This window comes from Astatotilapia calliptera, chromosome 6, assembly GCF_900246225.1.
Source record: "Astatotilapia calliptera chromosome 6, fAstCal1.2, whole genome shotgun sequence".
NCBI classification, from domain to species: Eukaryota; Metazoa; Chordata; class Actinopteri; order Cichliformes; family Cichlidae; genus Astatotilapia; species Astatotilapia calliptera.
Genome location: NC_039307.1, coordinates 17,738,338 through 17,759,274, shown reverse-complemented (window position 1 = coordinate 17,759,274; position 20,937 = coordinate 17,738,338). Strand labels below are relative to the sequence as shown.

Here is a 20,937-nt window from a genome sequence, read left to right as displayed (position 1 = left end):
GAAGGAGAGGGGGGCGAGAAGGATGTTTTTCTTTAAAGATGGCTGTGAGTTAAGATAAAGATAAGAAGGGAGTTAATGTTTCTGTTCATCTTTTTTAAGTTTTTATTGGCCATTAAAACAAATTCTGGCTCTCCCGAAGGAAACGTCTCTGCTTTGTTCAATGTCTGTGCGTGTTTTTTTGTGCCCACGTTGTATTTCATGTGTGGGGTCGCACATTTTCTAGATTTGTAATAGTAGTTTTTCCTCCGGCAACCAAAAACCAGATGGCTGCTTTGGCTTTGATATAATTAATTTAAAAACATATTTTACTTCTAAAGGCATTTTCTTGTAACACACCATGTCCATTGGCTGCAAATATAAATTTTAAGCTTTATAAAATTAGGTGAAAGAAGCTTATTGTTTTTTTTTCAGTAAGGGAGATTATCTTTACTGGATGGTGCTCGTATTAAAACAATGTCTGAACACCAATATATGTTGATTTTGCAGCTGGTTTTCACTCAAGACTCTTCATGTACATTGTAAATACTGATTGGAATCACTCAGTGCTGGATTTATGAGAATGGCAGATAGAAGCTAAATGTCTTATACTCCACACACAGCCAAATTTGTTTTTTCTTAACCGAACCAAACAATAACAGAAAACCAAAAGTGGAAAAAGAAAATAGATGTTCCACTTGTACACTACATCCATGTGACTGCATGGCAGGTGAAATGAAAAGGAGAGTGATTGTGGAGCAATAACAAGATAAAACAAGTTGTTGATTTTTCATATTTGTCTCCTCTTGTTTTCCACCCAGCTTCTGCCTCTGTTGTTGTCTTGATATGCACGTATTTCTTAAAGCTTTCAAGACAACTGGTGCTAAAAAAATATGATGGAAAAGCAAACCAGTTTGTCTCAAGGGGCAACTGGCAGCCTCCTAACCCACTGATTTGTGTCCTACCCCACCTAGCTACTGCTGTACCACCTGCTCACCTGTCAGCCTCTTTGTTCTCACATGACACAGTGGATCTGCCTCCATCTCACCCTATCCCTAGCATCTCCCTCTGTCACACCAGCTCTCTGCATGGTGTGCTTCAGTACAGCCATGAACCTCCTCTGTGGTCTTCCTCATTTCCTGCTGCCTGGCAGCTCCATGTTCAACTTCATTTGGCCAATATATCCACTAACCCTCCTCTGCACATGTCCAAACCATCTCAACCTTACTTCTCTAACTTTGTCTCCAAACTGCTCAACCTGATATGTCCCTCTGTTGTAATCATTTCAAATGAGTATCATATCCAATGAATATCTTAACATCTTCAACTCTGCAGGCTTCAGCGTGGCCTCCTGCGTTTTTTGTTAGCAGCTCTTTCTCCAAACCATTTACCATAGCAGGTAAATAGCAACCTTTCCTTTCACTCTTGCTGCTATCCTTCTGGCACACCTGACACTCATCGTCACTCATCCCACCCTACCTGCACTCTCTACATCACCTCTCCTGTGCACTGTCCATGCCTTCCAATAGAAGTCATGGACAGTGGGAATCTTGCTTATGCTAACATTCATTCGTCTTCTCTCCAGAGCATACTGCCACCTCTCCAGACTCTCTTTCACCTGCTCCTTACTCTTACCGCAGGTCACAATGTAGTCTGTGAATATGATCATCCATGAAGACTCCTGTCTGTCTCTGCTAATCAGTCCATCAAAATGTCCAAATAATATCAAAAATGAGTAAAACCAAGAAAACGATTATTGCAAGCTCCATGTAAAAATCTTAAAAATTAACCTTGAAAACATTAAACCTCTCCACATGAAGTAGCTGCTACTGAAAGACACTTATCTTTGGATAAACACCAGCAAACACTTTTATTACAGCCACACAGAAAATGCTAACCCGACATGCTTTATTGGGAAGTTGTCCGTGGCAGGTGGTTGGAGGTATCCTCTATCACCCTCTACCACAGGCTAACTTCAAAGAACAAGATCAATGAACACAGGCCACAAAGAAAAACGAGCCACAATCTGAGAAGCTTTAGGAGCTAGGAAAGCAGTAAGTGTAGTAAACAATGTAGCTCATGTGTTTTTAGACAATGAACGTCCCACAGAGGTAGCTGACTGCCTGGATTCTCTCGTGATGAAGATTATAGGTTCTCAAGAATCACGCCGCTTTGCAAGGTAAGCACAGTATTGCATTGCAGGTCTGGTTCATTAGACCGGGACATTCAGAGTTGAGGGGTTTGATTTCTTTACACATTTCACCATGTATGCACATCATCCAGCCAACTCACTTCAGTATTTCCTTGGAGTGTCCGGTGTTTGAGCTCTTCTTGTCAGGTGTCCCGAGGCAGCTTGACTTCTGCATGGTGTGTGGCCCTCGATCCAGTATCATGGTAGAGGTTGCCGTAGCAATGACAGCCACTGCATCGCGTACCCTGGCCTCGATGTTGTAGTCCCATTCGTCATATGACACTGAGATAAGCCCTGGGAGAGATAGTGAGAGAGCAAAGGAGAGAGAAATGAGGTGAGAGAAAGGGATGTATGGAAAGAGAGAGGGAAAAAAGAAAGATGAAAGGAAGAGAGAGAGGCAGTAGTATGAGAAAAACAGGCGAGCTGAGTGCTGTGAAAATTAGCCAGAGGGTGCAAGATATACAAAAATAAAAGCATTTTAGAGAAGGTGAAAAAAAAGAGACAAAAGGGAGACAAAACTCAGAAGGAATGTCTAAAATGTTGAAAACAATATTGAAAAGGTGAAAAAAAGAAAGAAAAAGAAAGAGCTAAATATGAGCATCAGTTGAGACTACGGTCACTCCTGAGCTCACTTTGTTATGCTTGGTTTTCCAAGCATGAGAAACCGCTGGCTATCACACGTCAACATCCATTTCTTGCACACAGAAACAACTGCGTTTTCAGGTCATTTTTCATGGCTGGTTAGGATTATGTGTGTCATTTGAAACCTGGGCTGCAAATCTATTGGGAAAAAAGAAAAAAGCCAAAACACCATTTTTAGCCAGCCTAAAAATGGTGTTTCTGCTGGTTTCAAACATATGTTAAAATCTGATTTTTCACCTGCTCAGGCAAATGGAAATACGGTAATAAATTAACTGTAGTTGAAATAAATGGCTTTAAACATGCTCAGTGAGTGGAAGGGCTCTAGGGAGAGCCACTGCAAAAAGGACCTGAATCCCTGGAGAAATACTTTGAAACCATCACTGGGAATTTTGGTAACAATGGGGCCAGACTTCAGCTTATTAGTAAAACAATAGCTACAATATAAAACTAATGTGTGTTTAGTCATGATTTATCACTTATTCATGAAAAATCAGTGGATTCAAAACGATAACACACGATAAAATTAATTTCCAAGCACATTATGAACTCAGTTCACAAAAATCAGCGTGTACCTAATCACTGACTGCCACTGGTGTGGTGCAAATACAGCAGGAGAACATTTGCATATATGCAAACAGGCCCATCTGTCAATTGTGCCCACATTTTGCTACAAAGTCTTATGAGAACCTACCACAGAATAAAGCAACATTGCAGACATTTCAGCATCTTGATGTCAGCTTGGTAAATGGAAATGCAAAAACCGAGACCACAGTCCTTCAGTGTGTAGTAGACTGTGTAAATTCAAAGCACATTACATTTATACAAAGCTCAGGAGAGAGTCCTCTCACAGGACAGACAAGATGTTATGAGACTGCAGTGGAGCCTTAACAATACACTTCAGACCTCATTGATCTGGTTTAAAGGAACAAAGAAATTTTTATGAACATTGACAGTTAGTGAGGCAGAATAAAACGATGAATGGCCAGTATAAAATATGATGCAGCACAGGAATAGCCGTCCAAAGACCCCACGATGAAGAGCGTCATGGGAAGGGGCAGGCCGGGTTATCCTTTGTCTTTTCTTTTCTAACACGTCCTCGAATTTCAGGCAAAGTGGTGCGCGCCACCTTTAGGTGGGGTATTGTCGTCTAGTCAGTCCTTTCCACTACTTCTCAGATTAAATGCAATCAACTCAGCAGTATTTGAAGGCAGCAGATTTATCTGGCAGCAGATCTTCACCACACTGTCTTAACCTCTGTGGTGGTACACTGCAAAAACTGGCTATCTAAATATATTAAAACAAACATTTATTTGAGAAGATCCAGACTATAATCAAGTGGTGTATAAGTGTGTGAAATGTTACTAAGAGGTCTTGAAACAAGATTTCTAGCTGGAAATGTCATCTCAAACAACTACTTTTAGAATTTATATACTAAATAAGAAGTAAAAGACATATATTCTCAAAACGAGATTAATAATCCTATTCCCTGTGCTCATGCTTAACATATCACTCTCAAAACAAAATCTAAAAGACTTTTTGGCTGGATATAAGATTGTAAGACTTGGTTAGACAGACAGATTTCTGCAGTGTAATCAGACTCTCCTTGTTGGAAATCAGGAACCTGTTTTCCAAGTAACTCAATACTGTTGCTCCGTCTCTTCTAGTTAACTCACTCCTCGTTTAAATTCCTATCTTTGTTTCCCATCTGACGTTTCGTGGAGGTCAGCGTTGTCTCCAGCCCCGGCTACTGCTCAGTCACACCCTGCATTGGAAGGATTCGCAAAACCCTACTTCCATCAGAAAACCTCCTTTCTGGACCAGAAGCTCGCGAGTAAAACTGTTTCCATTACTCACTCCACAATCATACCTGTGCAGCTCTTCTCCTTCTCAGATAATCTTCTCCTCTCCTCTCCTCCCCTTCACAGAACTTCTGGCCGCTTATCTCTGCTCAGACCCAGCTCCACGTTTCGGTGCATTACTTGCTGTATTTTCAATAAAGCTTTCGAACTGCATTCTGGTGTTTCCACTCTGAATTACATGGCAGAATACTACGCACGAGCCAAGCTATGACGCAATCAAGCCTTCCCATTATTTCCAAACTATATGTGAAAAATGTAGTTCATTGAATGCACTCTGATGCATAAATACTAAATCCTTGCCCAGCAAACCTGTCGGCTGTGAGCGTAAAACCCCCACTCAGCGCTGCCACATACGCCTGGGGATGCGAACTGGCAGCTCAGTCACTCAGAACTTCCCCCTCAGAGATGTTGGCAACATTTCTTTGGCCCGTGCCGACAACGCGGAACGGATTATTGCTCAACAGTTTCTTGAAAAACTGATCAGAATTCATGGAAAATAAACACAGATAAATTAAATCTGTTTAACACGTGTTAATCTGGAAGTTTAGAAATCTTAGGAAACATAAAGAATGAAAAGTTCAGCCCCGCTTCATCGCAAGTGTCCTCCTGACTCGACTAACTCTAGAAACGAAACTCTAAACAGTAGAAATCTACTAATATTACAAGAAGAGAGAGAACGAGGTGGATCTTTCACTCAGGTTAAAGCATCACGATAAATATCCTGTGTGATACTAAAATAAATACATTCTATTTTTAATGGGCTGCATTAAAATACACCTTGAAACTGAAGTATTATGCTTTCCCTTGCTCACGTTGGAAATGCTCATATTAAACATGGCCAAAGTTTCAAATAACGAGGTCAAGTGCAAATAATCCATGTGAGCTGAGAGCTTATGTGTCAGACTGCTCGAGTTTTTCAGACTCTTTCTACTGCAGCATGTGCATGGTGCCAAAGAGATGGGATATTTTTCATTTGGTCATGTCGGTAACATGAGGGGACAGCCAATCAGAAGAAAGATGATTTAAAGGGTGAACAGCTGAAACAGCTTGCTTCTTAAAGAGGATAAATCGAGGCACAATATGAAAAAAAAAAAGGGTTTTATCTATGAATCACACAAAATCTTTTCAAATGTGGCTCGATCAGCGTTCAGGAATAAAATTATGTTGCTGCAAATCAATCTAATAGGTCCATTTCAACCATATGACACATAAACCTAAAATTTAAAATCTTGACAGACTTTCTTCTGCTCTGGTGTCTGGGTGTACCTGTGGGGAAGACTGAGGGAACGTGGTCTGCATCACCAGCCACAAGCGAGGGCACAATCCAGGTGAAGCCGTAACCTGTGAGGCCCACAGAATGAGCCACTTCAAAAATAGTGGTAGCCTCTTCCTTTGTGCAGTAGAGCAGAATGACAGGGCTCTGCAGTTTCTTTAGCTGGTTCTGAATCTTGAGGTCGCCATCATCCACGGACATATCCAGTAGGAGGACTTCTTCTAGCTCCCAGCCTACAAAGCTGTTCTCGATGGTGCTGCGGACCTGGAGAGAAAGCAGGAGATTGTTTGAAGACGCGTGGGCTGCACACATGCAGTGTAGTTGTGAAGGAGATATACTGGAACAAAACTGACTGAGATGTCTCCTCCTCCAACCTCGAGACTGCCAAACAGTTAGTCTCTACACATCTCCTGGGAGGAGGAAGCCATGGTCGATTAGGTAAAAAAAAGATTAGGTAATCTCCTTTTCCCAGATATTACAGCTATATCTTCACACACAGAAAGAAAATTCTCTAGGAGATGGTGCTGGTTTTATTTTTCCGTGCTCACCTGTAAACAGATAAATGAGCAACGCAGGAAGACGTGAGTTTTTATTTAGCTTGTCTCCAAATCTGTATTTATAGATCTCTAACTGAAACAGTATACGGCACTTGGATGCAGTAAGTATTGCAGCTTTTGATAATAGCTGTTCCTCAAGGGAATCATTTCAAACTGAGTTGTACGAGATTAAAAATAGGCAACTTCTCATCACAGCATTAACTTTGTTTTGTACTTAAGGAAGAAAATTTGGGTCTTCGAAACATTTTTAAAATTTGCTTGAGAGAGGAGAGCACAACGAGATTTATGATGCTCATGCAAAGTGACTATAGAAATACAATCAGTTTTTTCTTTGGGCTTTTTTTCTTATTTTCCAAACACACAGAGTTTATGTTATAAAGATAATACGACTCCCCAGAGAAGTACCAGACTCCAAATACCCTCTTTATGTTTTTTTTAAAGAAACAGATTGTTTCTTTAACTTTGTTCAAAGGAAAGACATTGCCATTGCTGAATTGTTATTACAAAATGTGATTAGCTTGGCTTCAATAAAGTTTTTATTCTGCTCAGATGTGTGTGTGATGTTCAAAGTGATTCAGGATCTCACACAATCCTCTTTAAAGAGTGCGTTCTTGGTCTTCAGATAAGAAGGCTGAAACCACCGAGCAGCAAAATTCAAAAGGCCTGTCTGCTTTTTACCATTGAAGCAATCAGAAAATAGGACTAGCAACCCACGTTCTTCACACTCCGAACTCCAAATCGTATCATTTTTTGAAACTTGAATTTGTGGCAATCATGTTCTCAGAAATAGGATCACCTTCCCAACTGCTCATTGTCTTTAAAAAAAAACAAAAATTACAAAAAAAGGAGACTAAAAGGAGAATGTATCTTATTAAAGGAAGTACATTAATCTCAGGCTTCTTATATTAGGTAGCCAAAAGACAAAAGTAATAATACCCAGTGTGAAACATATCTGTTGGATGAATCTAAGGTTGAAAAACGTGATGACCATTATAAACCAGTTCTTATCACAGGAATACATTTATCTTTGCAGATTATACTCCTCCTTATATTTCTGATTTCAACTTATTATCAAGTAGTTGTATATTTTGGATAAAGGCAGATAAGATACTTTTACGTAAACGTGTTTTTGTTTCAGCATTGCAGCTGAATTTTACTTTGAAATGTCTCCAGTTCTAATTTATGTCGCACTTTCCACAAGTTCACTACTGCACGAAGAGTAGCTGGCGAGTGTTTGCGAACAAGTCAGTGTTTTCCATGCACACTATGGCTAACTGATTCGTTAGCAACCAAAGCAATCGCTAGATTTTTACTGACCAATCAGGGAATTTTGTTTTATTATATTTTTTCATACTTCATTCATTTAAATTTGTTTCAACCCTGAAGTTAGGAGTGTGGTTCGTCTGACTGCCAGGTCAAGCCCAAGGAGCTCCCCATAGCCTCTCTATAAATGATGGATGTAGCTATCGTGACCCTATCCATTTGTTTCTGAAATCTTGTCTCGTTTTGAAGCCTCTAAATTAATTTCACCGTTGCCATCTCAGAGTAATAAAACAAATAAACAAAAAAAAAAACAGCTGTGATGGGCAGGGGTGGGTCTGACTGTGAAATTGCCTTCTTGCCCATCACAACATCAGCTCAAGGCACTTTTGCATTGGCTCCATTTTTGCAACCAAGAATCTTTGTCCTTCTTTTACACAGTCTATAAGGCAGCCTCCTTCCATTCTCTTTTGCTTATCCTTATCAGGACCATGGGGGGGGGGGGGCTGGAGCCTATCCCAGCTGCCACAGGACGAGGCTGGGTGTTCTTGTCGATGCAAACCCAACACAGAAAGGTGGTGGAGTCGAACTTGGGACCTCATTGCTGTGAGGCAATAACTTAGCAATCCACACCTTCATAAAGGTGTGACTAAATAAAACCAACAAGACAAATTGCTGAAGCTTCAAAATGCACAAGTCAAAACCAATGAGTGATGTCACTTAATGGTAGCTACGTCCATCTTTTTTACTGCACATTGTCGGTGCCTTTTGGTGCATTATTAAAGCAAATATCTGACAAAGACTCATTTTTTAGGTCATGGTACAGTCTGTCTAACACATTGGCTACATAGTAACAAATTCATGATGCAGTATAATTGAAAGCGTCTGTTTTTTGTATTTATTTACCTTGTTGACAAAGTCCTGGTAACCAGGGTAATACGTGGTGACTATGGAAAAGATGTACCAGTCATACTCCTCCATAATGTTCAACATGACGGAGGCCTGCTGCTCGATGGCTGGACCAAACTGGAAAAACATGGAGTGGTCGTCCTGGAAACGAGATACACAGAGCCAATCAGCAAATAAGGTCATGAGTCATACAGCATGAGAGAGAACTGGAAGGTAGGGCACAGATGATTATGGAGCGTATCCAGCTCCTGCAAGCCAGAGAAACAAATATAGTCTTGTCTGTAGCTCAGAGTTTACCATCCTCCTTTAATGCTGTCTGACTGCACCACAGAATATGCACCAATACTCTGTGGCTCAGTCACAGAGCGCATGTGATGCAAACCCTTTTGATATCTTAAAGATATTTATGAATATTCTAACACAGACAAGGTGACATTCATAATCAGAGAGCCTCATCACATTTACTATGCTACTGAGTGCACAATTAAGATGGCCACCTGGTTCAATGATATTTATTGCAGGGTAGCAACTTTGCAGCAGGAGTCAAAACATTTTTCTGCAAGGGAAAAAAAAAAGAAAGCTCTTTTTTTGCTCCAGGAGTCACGAAGCGGTTAAGGGAAGGTCAGTCATGTAAAACCACCAAACAACTTATCAGGAGAAAGAAGTTACGATGGATTATTTACAAACGTCCTCCCTCCGAGGAGACGTGACAGAGCTGCTGTAATGAGAACAGCATCGTGTCAGCAGCCTTTTTTAGTCTGTCCACAATGAGGCCTTCTGTTAAAGGGCGACTAGAATAGAGATCTCACCTTAAGCTGTATAAAGAACTACCAGAAGTTCTTTAAAACATGCGTGTAAGACACTGATGCTTAGACTCACTTTCAAAATAAAGTCAATATTGTTTCTATACATGTTTTCAAGTCCACACTTTTGCTTATTTCGGAAATCTTGGAGCCATTCTCCCTCCTTTACCGCCAACATTAATAATGTCTCACATTCAGCTTTCTTCCAACTACGTAACATTTCTAGTCTACGCCCTTTTTCTTTCTCAACACCTCACAAGTTCTGGGTCGCGACCTGGCCACCTCTTGTTTGGATTATCCCCCTCAGAACTTCTTAATCAACTTCAAATGGTTCAGAACTCACCCAATCTTATTACATTTATGATGATCCAGCTTCATTCACTCACTTTTCCCTAACACATCCTGCTCCTCACTTTCATGGCACCCCCCTCCATAACTCTCAGACCTCCATCATCCTTTCACACCCTTTCTCTGCTCAGCCTAAGCTCCACTCCTGAGCCCCTCTCGCTTCAGACTTAACACCACGGGTGCCAGAGCCTTTAGCTGCACTGGAACTCACCTCCACTTCACCTCCGTCAACTAGACTCTATTACACAGTTCAAATCACAGCTGAAAACTCATCTGTTCACATCAGTGGGTCAACTATAACCATAGTGTTTGACATGTTTTACACTCACATATTATTCCAAGGTTTTAATCTCTCCTATTATTCTTGCTATTCTGATGTTGTATTAGGTGAACCTTAGTGTTTTAAAGGTGCCAAAAAAATAGAATTTCTTATTGTTATTATAAAAGCTGACCATGCCCTCATCTCAGTTTAACCTGTTAGCATGCCAGCTTTAACTAATAACCGTTAAGGCAATCACAAGATGCAGTGCAGCTGATGGAAATCTCTTTAGGTTTGCAGATATTTGGCACGGTTCCTTTTTTTAAATCTTTGATTTCTGCTTTCAATTTTTATTGAACACATTTGTGTTTGAGTTTCAGTTTAGCTTTCTGTTCTCATGTTGGAAGTTTTGCCTCCTGATTGTTTTCACTAGCATCTCGTTGCCCTTCTGTTTCTGATTCCCTAATCAGCCCTCTGTGTATAAATATTCCCGTCTGCTTCTTTGTCTTTGCTGGATCGTCTGTTGTACTTCCCGGTTCCCTTGTGTCAGTTTTCAGCGTTTCCAGGCTTCATGTCTAAATGTGTGTGTTGTCTGTTATTTGGGGCTTTTCTTTCTCCCTTCTGGACTTGTTTACCTTTTGTTGCTTCTGTGGACTTTAATTATCAGGTTTTAATAAAGCTCGCTTTTTGTTTTACTCTGTGGTTTGGTCTGTATTTGAGTCCACCTTTAAATGGAAATCTTGAGTATTTGAGCATAAAAGAAAATTTTATGCAAATGAAAGCATGATAATGGTGCTACAAGGAGATTAGAATTAGACTTAGAAGTCTTTTGTTGCTATTATGCAACATATAACAAAACTGCAGAGAGGCTACACCTTCAGAAGCAAAAAGAAAAATAAAGAACAAACATGCAGTCATTTGCATTTAACTATTTAAAATGTACTATATATTATATTATATAGTAGGGATGGGAATTGAGAACCAGTTCCCAGAATGCTAATTCCTTGGAACCATTAGTTTGCTGGCCTAATGATCCTGCTTATTGGTTGCACTTGTACTACAATTAGCTGATTTCAGTTCAAGTGCAGGATTAGGAAAACAGTGGTGTAGTCTTCAGCATGGATATGGACATTGCTTTCATTTTTATTGCACAAAAGAATGATATTGTGATGGTAAAGCGCAAACTGCATCCAGGACAGAAATAAGTACACTATTTTGTAAACACAACTTCACTCCTTGCAATCATCTGCACAGATAGCATGTTAATGCTAAGTTAGCCAGACAGCCTGCTAATGCTACCCTGACCCCAGCCCAGCAGCCAGACATTGAACTTGAACAGGCAACAAACTGATGAGCAGTCAGGCTGCAGCCTCCAAAAAAAATCAGAGAAATACCCCCAACATGCACAGACATTTGACCACACAGCAAGAATTAATTTGCAGGAATGTAATATCTTTGATATGCTACTTAATGATAGTGGTTACACAAAGCAGAGCCAGTGAGAACACAAGGAGAATCGATAAGAGAATCAAATCAATAAGTGATATTGATAATGGAATCGAAATTGCTAAATTCTTATCAATTCCCATCTACGCAAGGTATGGTAACCATGTAATGTGATAACAACAAGTGAGTTTCAAGAATTTTGCAATTTCACAATGACTTAACCGACAATAGACACTATTACACAAAGGATTCTGATGATCTAAGATATTGCTCTATTGGCTGTGATATTGCACAAGAGCGAAATTATTGCAGGAAGGAGGTAAAGGAGAAATGGAAGATGAGGTGGTAGTGGTGTTGAGGGGGAGAGGTCATGACACTTGAGAAGAAGCTGGGTCTGTTTGTCTTGCTTTCAGGAACCTGTAACACCTGCCAGAGAGCAACACGTTGAGCAGGTGAGAGTTGGGATGTGACAGTGATCAGGATGACCAAATGATAAACACGAACTTGTGTACCAAATTTCACTGAAATCCTACTTAAAATGATCTACCAGCAAAGGCTAGCAGCTGGTACTGTTAGCAGATAACTGCCCATCTCTACTTCTGATTAAAATATGATCCATTTGGTTACTAAACAAAGATGGCCATGGCAATAAATTAAAAGTCTTCAAAATTACCGTCCACGAATGACTGGTTGCCAGGTGCAGTCTGGAAGGAGGCTTGAGCTAAAAGTACATATTTAAAACCAGCTTACATCCATGTTCTTATTTATTCTTTTTTTCAGCTTTATTGGGGTTTGTTGGTCCAACATAAGGCAAAAAAAGATGTTACAGGCATAACTGTAGACAAAGGTCTCCTGTGACTTGGATTGATTAAAAAAATTTACATTGCTTTTTAATTCCGTCTTGTCTTGTTTACTTATTTGTCATTTTAGATAAACTGTGGCAAAAACCGATGTGAAATGTTGGGCCATAATTCACAGCAGCACCAAGAAAAGAAAACTTTTAATCAGTTAGCGCTCATTTGCTTCGCTTCACACGATCTTCGATTTTAAAGTAGAAGATTCAGTATTTTGTGCTTTCTTCTATTTGCCCCCTGTGGAACATCTTACCCATGCACGGACTAATTATATAAACCTGCATATGCACATGTTAGTCATGCAGGAAGCAGAGCAGCGCTCGGGTTACGTGCACGACCTCCACTCCACATCAAAGCCAGTCTTCCCTATTCCACCACTTTCTTACCCAGAGGGGGAGAAAGGATGTACTACCTACCTTTCACTGCGATTATATGCTAACAACATTGCAGTGTCAAGTGACGTTGGAGGGGCTGGCAACACTGGAAATGAGTAGAAAAGTCGAGTGTTTACATTTGTGTGTGTGAGCAGGCTGAAGCCTGGCGTATTCCCTGCTTTGACAGTTCATACACTCAACTCGGTAATGAAGGTATTTTCAGGCATGACCGGCGGCTAATGCACTATTCATCTCTAACCTCACACTTCCATCAAAATCCATCATTGTTTGATGACTGCAGCTTCAACCTGCTGAGTTTTAAATTTGTGTGGATGAGTGCAACATGTAATTTTTTATTATCGGCGACGCGACGGTTCGCGTGAACCAAAACGAAGGATGATGTCATCCTACTAACACGTGTTGCCCGTGTAGTCAAATTTGAAACAGCTCGTTCTGCCGTGCCTTCTGTTCTTAGAGGCTGTTTAAAAAACAAACTATTGAAATGCGTGACTTGAGGTGTCATTACAGAGAGCATGGATGCCGTAGACCGTGCCCTAAATAAATGTGCTCTTGGAGTGTAGCTGACAATGCGAGTGCACTGTTTCCTCTTGTATTAGCAGTATCTTCCAAAAATCCCCAAAACTACAAAGCTCGCTGCTCAAAGCTTTTTTAAAAATGATATTTCATATTGAAGAACCGCTCTTAAAGTCTTTCTCTCTGAGTAAAGAGTAAAAAGAACAGCGCTGCAGTGAAGCACTGAGGGCTGGATGTTTTGATCATTTTGTGGGATTTGGTATTTCCAAGATTTCTGAGACAGTTGCGAGCACAAATGTGGGAGAACTCTCCTCCCACAAACCATATACTGTTTAGTGAGATATTTAACCAGATCAGTTCAATAAAAATGGCACAATAGAAGGCTGGAAAATCATTGCCTGGTCTGGTGAGTCTCGATTTCTGCTGCGACATTCGGATGGAAGGGTCCGAATTTGGTGTAAACAACATGTAAGAGTGCCTTGTATCAATAGTTCAGGCTGCTGCTGTCAGGGCTCTGTGTGCGGGCAGGCGGAGGTGAGGATCCAAATGCAGGACTCTTGGAGACTGAATGGCAAACTCAAAGAACCTCAGCTTTATTGCTGGCACAAAACAAAACATAAACCAAACTGAGAATGCTAAGACAAGAACACACAGGCGATTCTGAGGGTACGACGCGACGCTGAGCGCTGGAGGACACACAATAAATACACATGAGGGAACAAGGAACAGGTGGGAACACAGCTGGGAGAAATTAGACCTAACGAGACAGAGGAAGCAAAACTAGAACACTGACATAAGACATGGGCCTTCAAAGTAAAACAGGAAACAATTCACAAAGACGCAGACTTGACACTGAACTAAACCTACACTAAACACGAGGGCGCAAAACACAAAACCTAAGAACAAAACCCTAAACCAGAATAAACTGAAACAGAAAATGCTGGGTCAAAATGACCCAGAACCGTGATAGCTGCTGGTGTAATGGTGCGTGGAATACCAACTGACTGCGTTTAAACACCACAGAATACCCGAGTATTGTTGCTGATCATGTCCCTTTATTAGCACAGTGTACTGATGACTGCTTCCAGCAGGATAATGCATCATGTGCCATCTGTGAACTATGTCTATGTTTGACCCTGCATATTAGTTAACATTAGCACTTCAATTCATCATGTAAATATACCACATTTAGCCACACGTGCTAATTTTCATCTGCAGGCCCCGGCAGGTTGGCGGCATATTAAATTAATCAGCAAAACTAAACACAGAGGAGCATGTAAGCATAATTAAAAGGCGGAAATGTGTAAAATACAACACAGAATATTATATGACTGATCAAACACACCTCACACTTTTTATTAGTTGTTTATATTTCGTCTGCCGCCCCACAGTTAGAGACCGACGTAACTAAGACTCACGATTACACCTATGTCTCCTCCAACTATACACAACTTTGGTTATTTATTTATGTATTTATTTTTTGGTAATACCAAGTGTATTACATTTGATACATGATTTTTTTTTCTGAGTTTTTGAGACTTGACTTGACGTGATGTTTTTCTTCCTGAAAAAATTACAATAAATTGCAGAATATATTTTTAAGCAATAAACTGCAAAATAAATAAATGCCAGATGTAGCAAATAATACACAAATCTAAACTGATATTTGCAAATTCATATTTTATTTGTTTTATTTTATCAGAGGATAGAGAATCAGGGAATGAACAAAACAAAAAAATTCAGGAAAAAATTGAAAAAAAAGGTTCAAACTTTTAAGGGCTTAAGCTGAAAATGCTTTTAGATTACAGGTGTCCACCATAAGGCCCAGGGGCCAAAATGGGCCTGGCAAATAGTCCAATCTGGCCCACTTCACAGCTTTAGAAAATGTGACTGAGTGAATAAATTTTGAAGTTTTAACTGTATTTTATTATAAGCGTTAGAGCTTTTTCTAATAATAAAGACCCTCTCCGCCCATTGCCACTCACACTACACCAAAAGCATAAGGACATTTACTAAGAATTAATGAAAAACTATACTCTAAATATATAATAACAGGACAGTCTGAGCAACGATCGACCAGAACCTTATCTGTAATGTTTGTGTTGGTCTGGCCCACTTCACCTTACAGTGGGTTGTATGTGGCCCAGCAGGTAAAATGACTTTGCATCCCTGTTTTCGACGGTCTTACATGAGCACTTTCAGTCTATAGGAGTAAGAACCAATCTACTAATCTAGTTAAAAGGTGTGCAGAAAAAACACAACCACAAGAACACATCCCACTTTAAATGGGGCTGCCAAATAAGGCCAAACCCCTCTGCGAGGTCAGATACCAAAAACAGATAACTGGCTGAAGTGGCGCTCTGGCAAAACGGACCCACTTTGCTTCGCTCACCTTTAAACATTTCCTCTCTTTAACTCTTTTTTTGTGCAGCCGCCACCTCTCATGTACATCGAAGCTACTTAGTCATTCCCTATCTTTCTTTATCACTTCCTCTCACTTACTTACTCACACAGTATCCCCCTTCTCCTTAAAGTCCCTCTTTGTCTTGATATCGCCTTTCTCCTGATTCCTACTTTCTAAGAGGGCTCAGAATGGTCTAATCACTCGCGAGGCCAAACCTGCCATTCAGACGGATTGTGAGGGCACTACTTATTTCATTCTCTGCTACTTAGATTACAGCTAATCATCATCTCATTCTACTTTCTCTTTCTTATCCTAATCACCCCCAATTTAATTTCTGTCCTTTATTCGCATGGCATTAGTGTCTCCTTTTTCTCCCTCTCTCTTTCTCTTGAATCCTTTGACCTTGCCCTGTCTTTTTCCTCTCTGTCGTTTATTTTACATAATGTCCTGCAGCTCCATTAGTTCATTTCACATTGGTGTGAAGTGTCCTGTGGGCTGCAGGTGTGTGTGTGTGTGCCATTACCGAGGCAGCCTGCCTCTCTGCCCGCCTGCTATCCTGCCTGTCATTTTGCATCATACGCCGCTTGACCGACAGCCTGCGAAAGCGGCTTGTCACCTAATTTTCAAGCTCTGTTTTTGTGTCTCTTTTTCTATAAATCACAAGTGTGTGTGTGTGCATGCGTGTGTGTGTGTGTGTGTGTGACATGAATTCCAATGTCTAATTTAAGGTGTCTGATTTGTTGAGAATGTCTGCAGGTTGGACAAATATAAAGGACTGATCCCTGAAAGCAATTACATCTGAGACTCACACTGATAAAACCAAACAATTATTTCTAATGAACTGAAGACACTATATACACTGCCATCATAGTCGACTGTTCACTAAGCCCTACTGTCTGAAGTTATTGTTGCAAGCTCTCCATTTGCACCCATTAAACAGGCCGCTTACAATGATAACAATAGCAGATGAATCATTTTTCAAACGTTTTTTTTATTCTAGACAGACGCTGATGAAAGAAGCTTTTGCGTTTCTCGTCTGTGGCCATCACTTTCACCACTGATGGATGATTATATGATAATTAATAGAATTAATGGATATGGATAATTAGTAGAAGATAATTAAACTGACAAAAATTGAGGCTTTTTCTAACAGACATTTTAATATTTCAAATTGTCTTTTTATAAAATTTTCGAAAAGGGCTTCATGTACATGACTGGTTTTTAATAACACTAATAGGCTCAGCTTGAGCAGTGGATGTGTAAAACAGGGAAATAAAACCACATTGTTTTTATGCAGTCGTTCATAGGTTCTTAATCCGAAGTTTAAGAAAACCTGAAACACTGTTATGTCATCACAAAACTTTTTGGCTGATAAGCATAGTTGTTGCATTCTGACTATATAACCCTGCTGATGAGCATTGTGTAGTGCTAATGTGCTAATGCTGCTTGCTTCTGGTTAACTATAAATTCCTCAAATCCAGTAAAGGTGGAGAGGTGAGCCAGCACACAAGACAGGACAGGACTGTCTTGTGTGGGTTTTCTTTATGTACTCCAATTTCCTCCCACAGTCCAAAGACCTGCGCATTACATTAATTAGTGAAACTGAATTCAGCATAGGTGTGAATGGTCGTCTGTCTCTCTGTGTTAGCCTTGCAATACATTTGCAACCTGCCCAGGGTGTTCCCTGCCTCTCACCCCAACACAGCTCGTTAAGTAACGAGTGGATGGATAGTAAAAATGGGGTGTGGACCGTGTCTGCACACTGGAGACTAAATATGTGAAGGGACCTATGACCCAGGTTAAATATCATGAACATGCTTAGAGTTGTTCACATCAGAGGCTGCACTGAGTGCAGCATAGATAGTGGCATAAATGGTTGCATGCGACTGTGAAAGAGGAAGGTTTATCTTCCCTGTGTGCATCTCCTGTTGCTCCCTTTAGTGGTCGCCACAGCAGATAATCTGCCTCCATCTCACCCTACCCCGATCATCCTCTTTTGTCACACCAACCGTCCGCATGTCCTCCTTCATCACATCCGTGAATTTTCTCTGTGGTCTTCCTCTTTTCCTCTTACCTGTCAGCTCCTTATTCAACATCCTTTGTCCAATGCATCCACTATCCCTCCTCTACAATTCGCTCACCCTTTGCAGCTATAATAGCCTCAACTCTTCTACCCAGACCTCTGCTTACTATGCACCTCAGCATCCGCTGACCCCGCTCTGTGGTTTTACATGTACCTACCACTTTGTGGCTGAGTTGCTGTCGTTCCCAATCACTCTTACTTTGTTATAATACCACTAACAGCTGACTGTGGAATACTTAGTAGTGAGGAGATTTCACAACTGGACTTGTTGCACAGATGGCATCCTGTCACGATACCACGCTAGAATTCAGAGCTGCTGAGAGCGACCCATTTTTCACAAATGTTTGTAGAAGCGGTCTGCATGCCTAGGTGCTTCATTTTATACACCTATGGACAAGGAAGTGATTGGAACACCTGAATTCAAAGTTCAATCATTTGTGTGCAGCGCCTCGCTCTGGTTGCCCCTGGATTGACGTCAGATGGAAGGCTTAGCTCTTATTAGCAGAGAGGTTCGGTGACCGTGACACCATCATCATTGCAAACAAGAAGGGACTCAGAGCCGATCCAATGTAATCCCGCCACCACCTTGAACCCCATCTGTCACTCCTACTGCACACCTCACCAAAGTCTTGCTCTCCTCATACATGTCCTGCACCATCCTCAGATACGTCTGTGCCACTCCTTCATGCAGCACCACAGCTCCTCTCTTGGCACCCTATCATACGCTTTCCCTAGATCCACAAAAGACACAGTGGAACTCGTCACGATCTGTATTAACACAAAAACACTTGTAGCATAAAAGCTCAAACGGTTGCCAGATTTATTTATATATTGTTTTTTTAGGTATTGCTCTGAACTGTATGTTGAATGGGATTAATAATGCTTGTTAAATCAATACAGGATGTAGATTACTGAAAAACAGTAACAACAGTAAAGAGCCCACCAGCAGACATTATGGCTCCCAAAGACAACTAAATTACATTTATAGACTATAAACGTCAAGAAGGCCTAGTGGTTCCATAGTGTAGTGGTTTTCACATTCGCCTAACAAGCAAACAATCCCTGAATCAGTCCTGGGAGGAAACACAAAATACCTTTGGCATTGCATTAAGAAGGGTTTAAAAAATCCAAACTAAATGTGAATTTACCCGATGTTGCGACCAGTTGTGAATACACCTAACTTGCATATGACAAATAAAACTGAAAACCTCAAAGACCAAGAAAACAGCTTGCTAAAAAAAAAGGCAAGTTTTAATAAGTTGTTGTTTTTTTTTACCACATCCACTTTTTTTGTCTAGTTCCTAAAAAAAATCCGCAAAGCACTGAGGTACGTTTATTGTGGAGAAATGGGAGGGTAACTGTTTTGGTGCTCAGTTTGCTTTATTTATTTTTATTTTTTAATTTTGCCATCATTGTTTCTCTCACACTCACAGAGCACGTGTAAAGCTCATAAAAGTGGTACTCTTGAGTAATTTAATTATAAATAAATAAATAAAAGCAGCACATTTACCGCCCCATCCCTTTTTTCCCCTTCTCCTGTGGCATGTCATGACCATTTACTGTATTACAATTGTTTTTTTCCCACACTAATCACCACACTTGCTCGTTTTGTATCATGCCAAAGCTTCTTTTTCATCCAGACACATTAAACACGGCTCTGGTGTTTTGGCTACACTACAGGAATCTCTAAAAGGCCTAGGTGTAGCACCACAGAGTCTGCAACAGTTATTTGTGTCAATTGGGGGGGGGACGAAGGCGGGTGGAATCACTTGAGAGGCATTATTCAAACTTTGGGTAGATGTGACACCAGAGAGCCAGATAACGAACACAAACCTCTGTGTGTGTGTGTGTTCCTCCAGCTCCCTGAGGTACTGCTGCCTAACATGTGAGCATAACCTACAGTTAAATCAGTGACTCCGCACTCTCGCTGAACTCACTCGAGACCCAGCAGACGACAGAGATACCCAGTATTTTTAATGTGCACACTCATCTGTGTGTACATAAAGCACAAGTCCCCGCTGTGCTGGCAACTATCCCTCTCATTCTTACACGTATGAATGAATTATGTCTGCCGGAACAGCATCAAGTGGCTGCTGCATGATTTAAACCCATCAGGACAGCGGGCGTTGGGTGCGTTTGATTTTTTTTTCTTCCTCAGATCGTCACAGACACTTCTCTGGATACGTGGCCGGAGTCGAGGCCGCCTCTGCGGCTGCAGCCTCTGCGTCAGCGAGCGGCGCTGTACAAGAGCCGAGCAGAGAGAGCCTCTAGCAGGAGGGCTGAAAGGATTTGGCAACTCATCTCCATGTCATGCCAATGAAAGCCTGTCTCCAATTAGATTTGCAGAGGAAGAGCGACATATCGGCCCACCGCTCAACAAGCCCTGGTGGGAGAGGATTGAAGGGTAAAGAGACAGCAGAGAGGAAGAGAGGCAGACAAAGAGGACAGAGAGTGAGTGTGTGTGTGAGACAGAGAGAGAGAGAGCAATAGCTGTTAAGGATGAGCAAGAGTAGAGTAGAGTCTCGCTTGAGAAAACAGGCAAACCCTAAGAACTCCCAGAGACGAGGGCTCACAAACACACACACACACAAAACATGTGCACAAGTGGCAGTGCACACACATCCCACCAACACTCAGCTTATTCCACTTCATCACACTCGTCTTTCACCACCTTTCATCTTTCTCCCTCTGTCTATCTCTCCTCCGCACATCCCGAGCACCGCCGCCCGCCATCGCCGCTGTCAATCTCTCAGTTTGAGCCCAGCTTGCTTCATCATCATATTTTTAATCAAACACACACGGCGCTTTAATTAATCTTATATTCGGCTGTTTAATTATCAACGACCCTGTTTCGACGTCTAATCCTCGGCTCCATTCAGTACACTTCATTTTAAACATCCCATAATGTTCTGATTGAATTACCCTTGCTATTTTGGGTCTAGGAAATGATTTCAGAAGCGCTGAAATATGATTCACTCCCACAACTGCCAGTGGAGCGATGATGATGATGGCGGCGGCGGCAGCGGTGGTGGTGATGGGTTATTTTACAAACCCATCGTCTGGATACGAGGCAGCATTTGAGATCATAAAACATACAGACGGCGAGTAAAAACAACATTCATTAACTCGTTATCATTTAATGTCTTCATTAAACATTGTTAGCAC

General features: G+C 41.1%; 1 protein-coding gene across 8 annotated transcripts in view; it reads right to left on the bottom strand.

Moving 5' to 3' along the window:
* Positions 1 to 20,937, bottom strand: part of grin2bb (glutamate receptor, ionotropic, N-methyl D-aspartate 2B, genome duplicate b) — a 145,400-nt gene that overhangs the window by 61,725 nt on the left and 62,738 nt on the right. For all 8 annotated transcript variants that reach the window (XM_026170717.1, XM_026170716.1, XM_026170719.1 and 5 more), the window contains 3 exons: positions 8,665 to 8,808; positions 5,935 to 6,205; positions 2,269 to 2,461 (listed from right to left, as the gene is read on the bottom strand). In XM_026170717.1, coding sequence (XP_026026502.1) covers positions 2,269 to 2,461; positions 5,935 to 6,205; positions 8,665 to 8,808 — 608 coding nt within the window. The remainder of the gene's footprint in view (positions 1 to 2,268; positions 2,462 to 5,934; positions 6,206 to 8,664; positions 8,809 to 20,937) is intronic.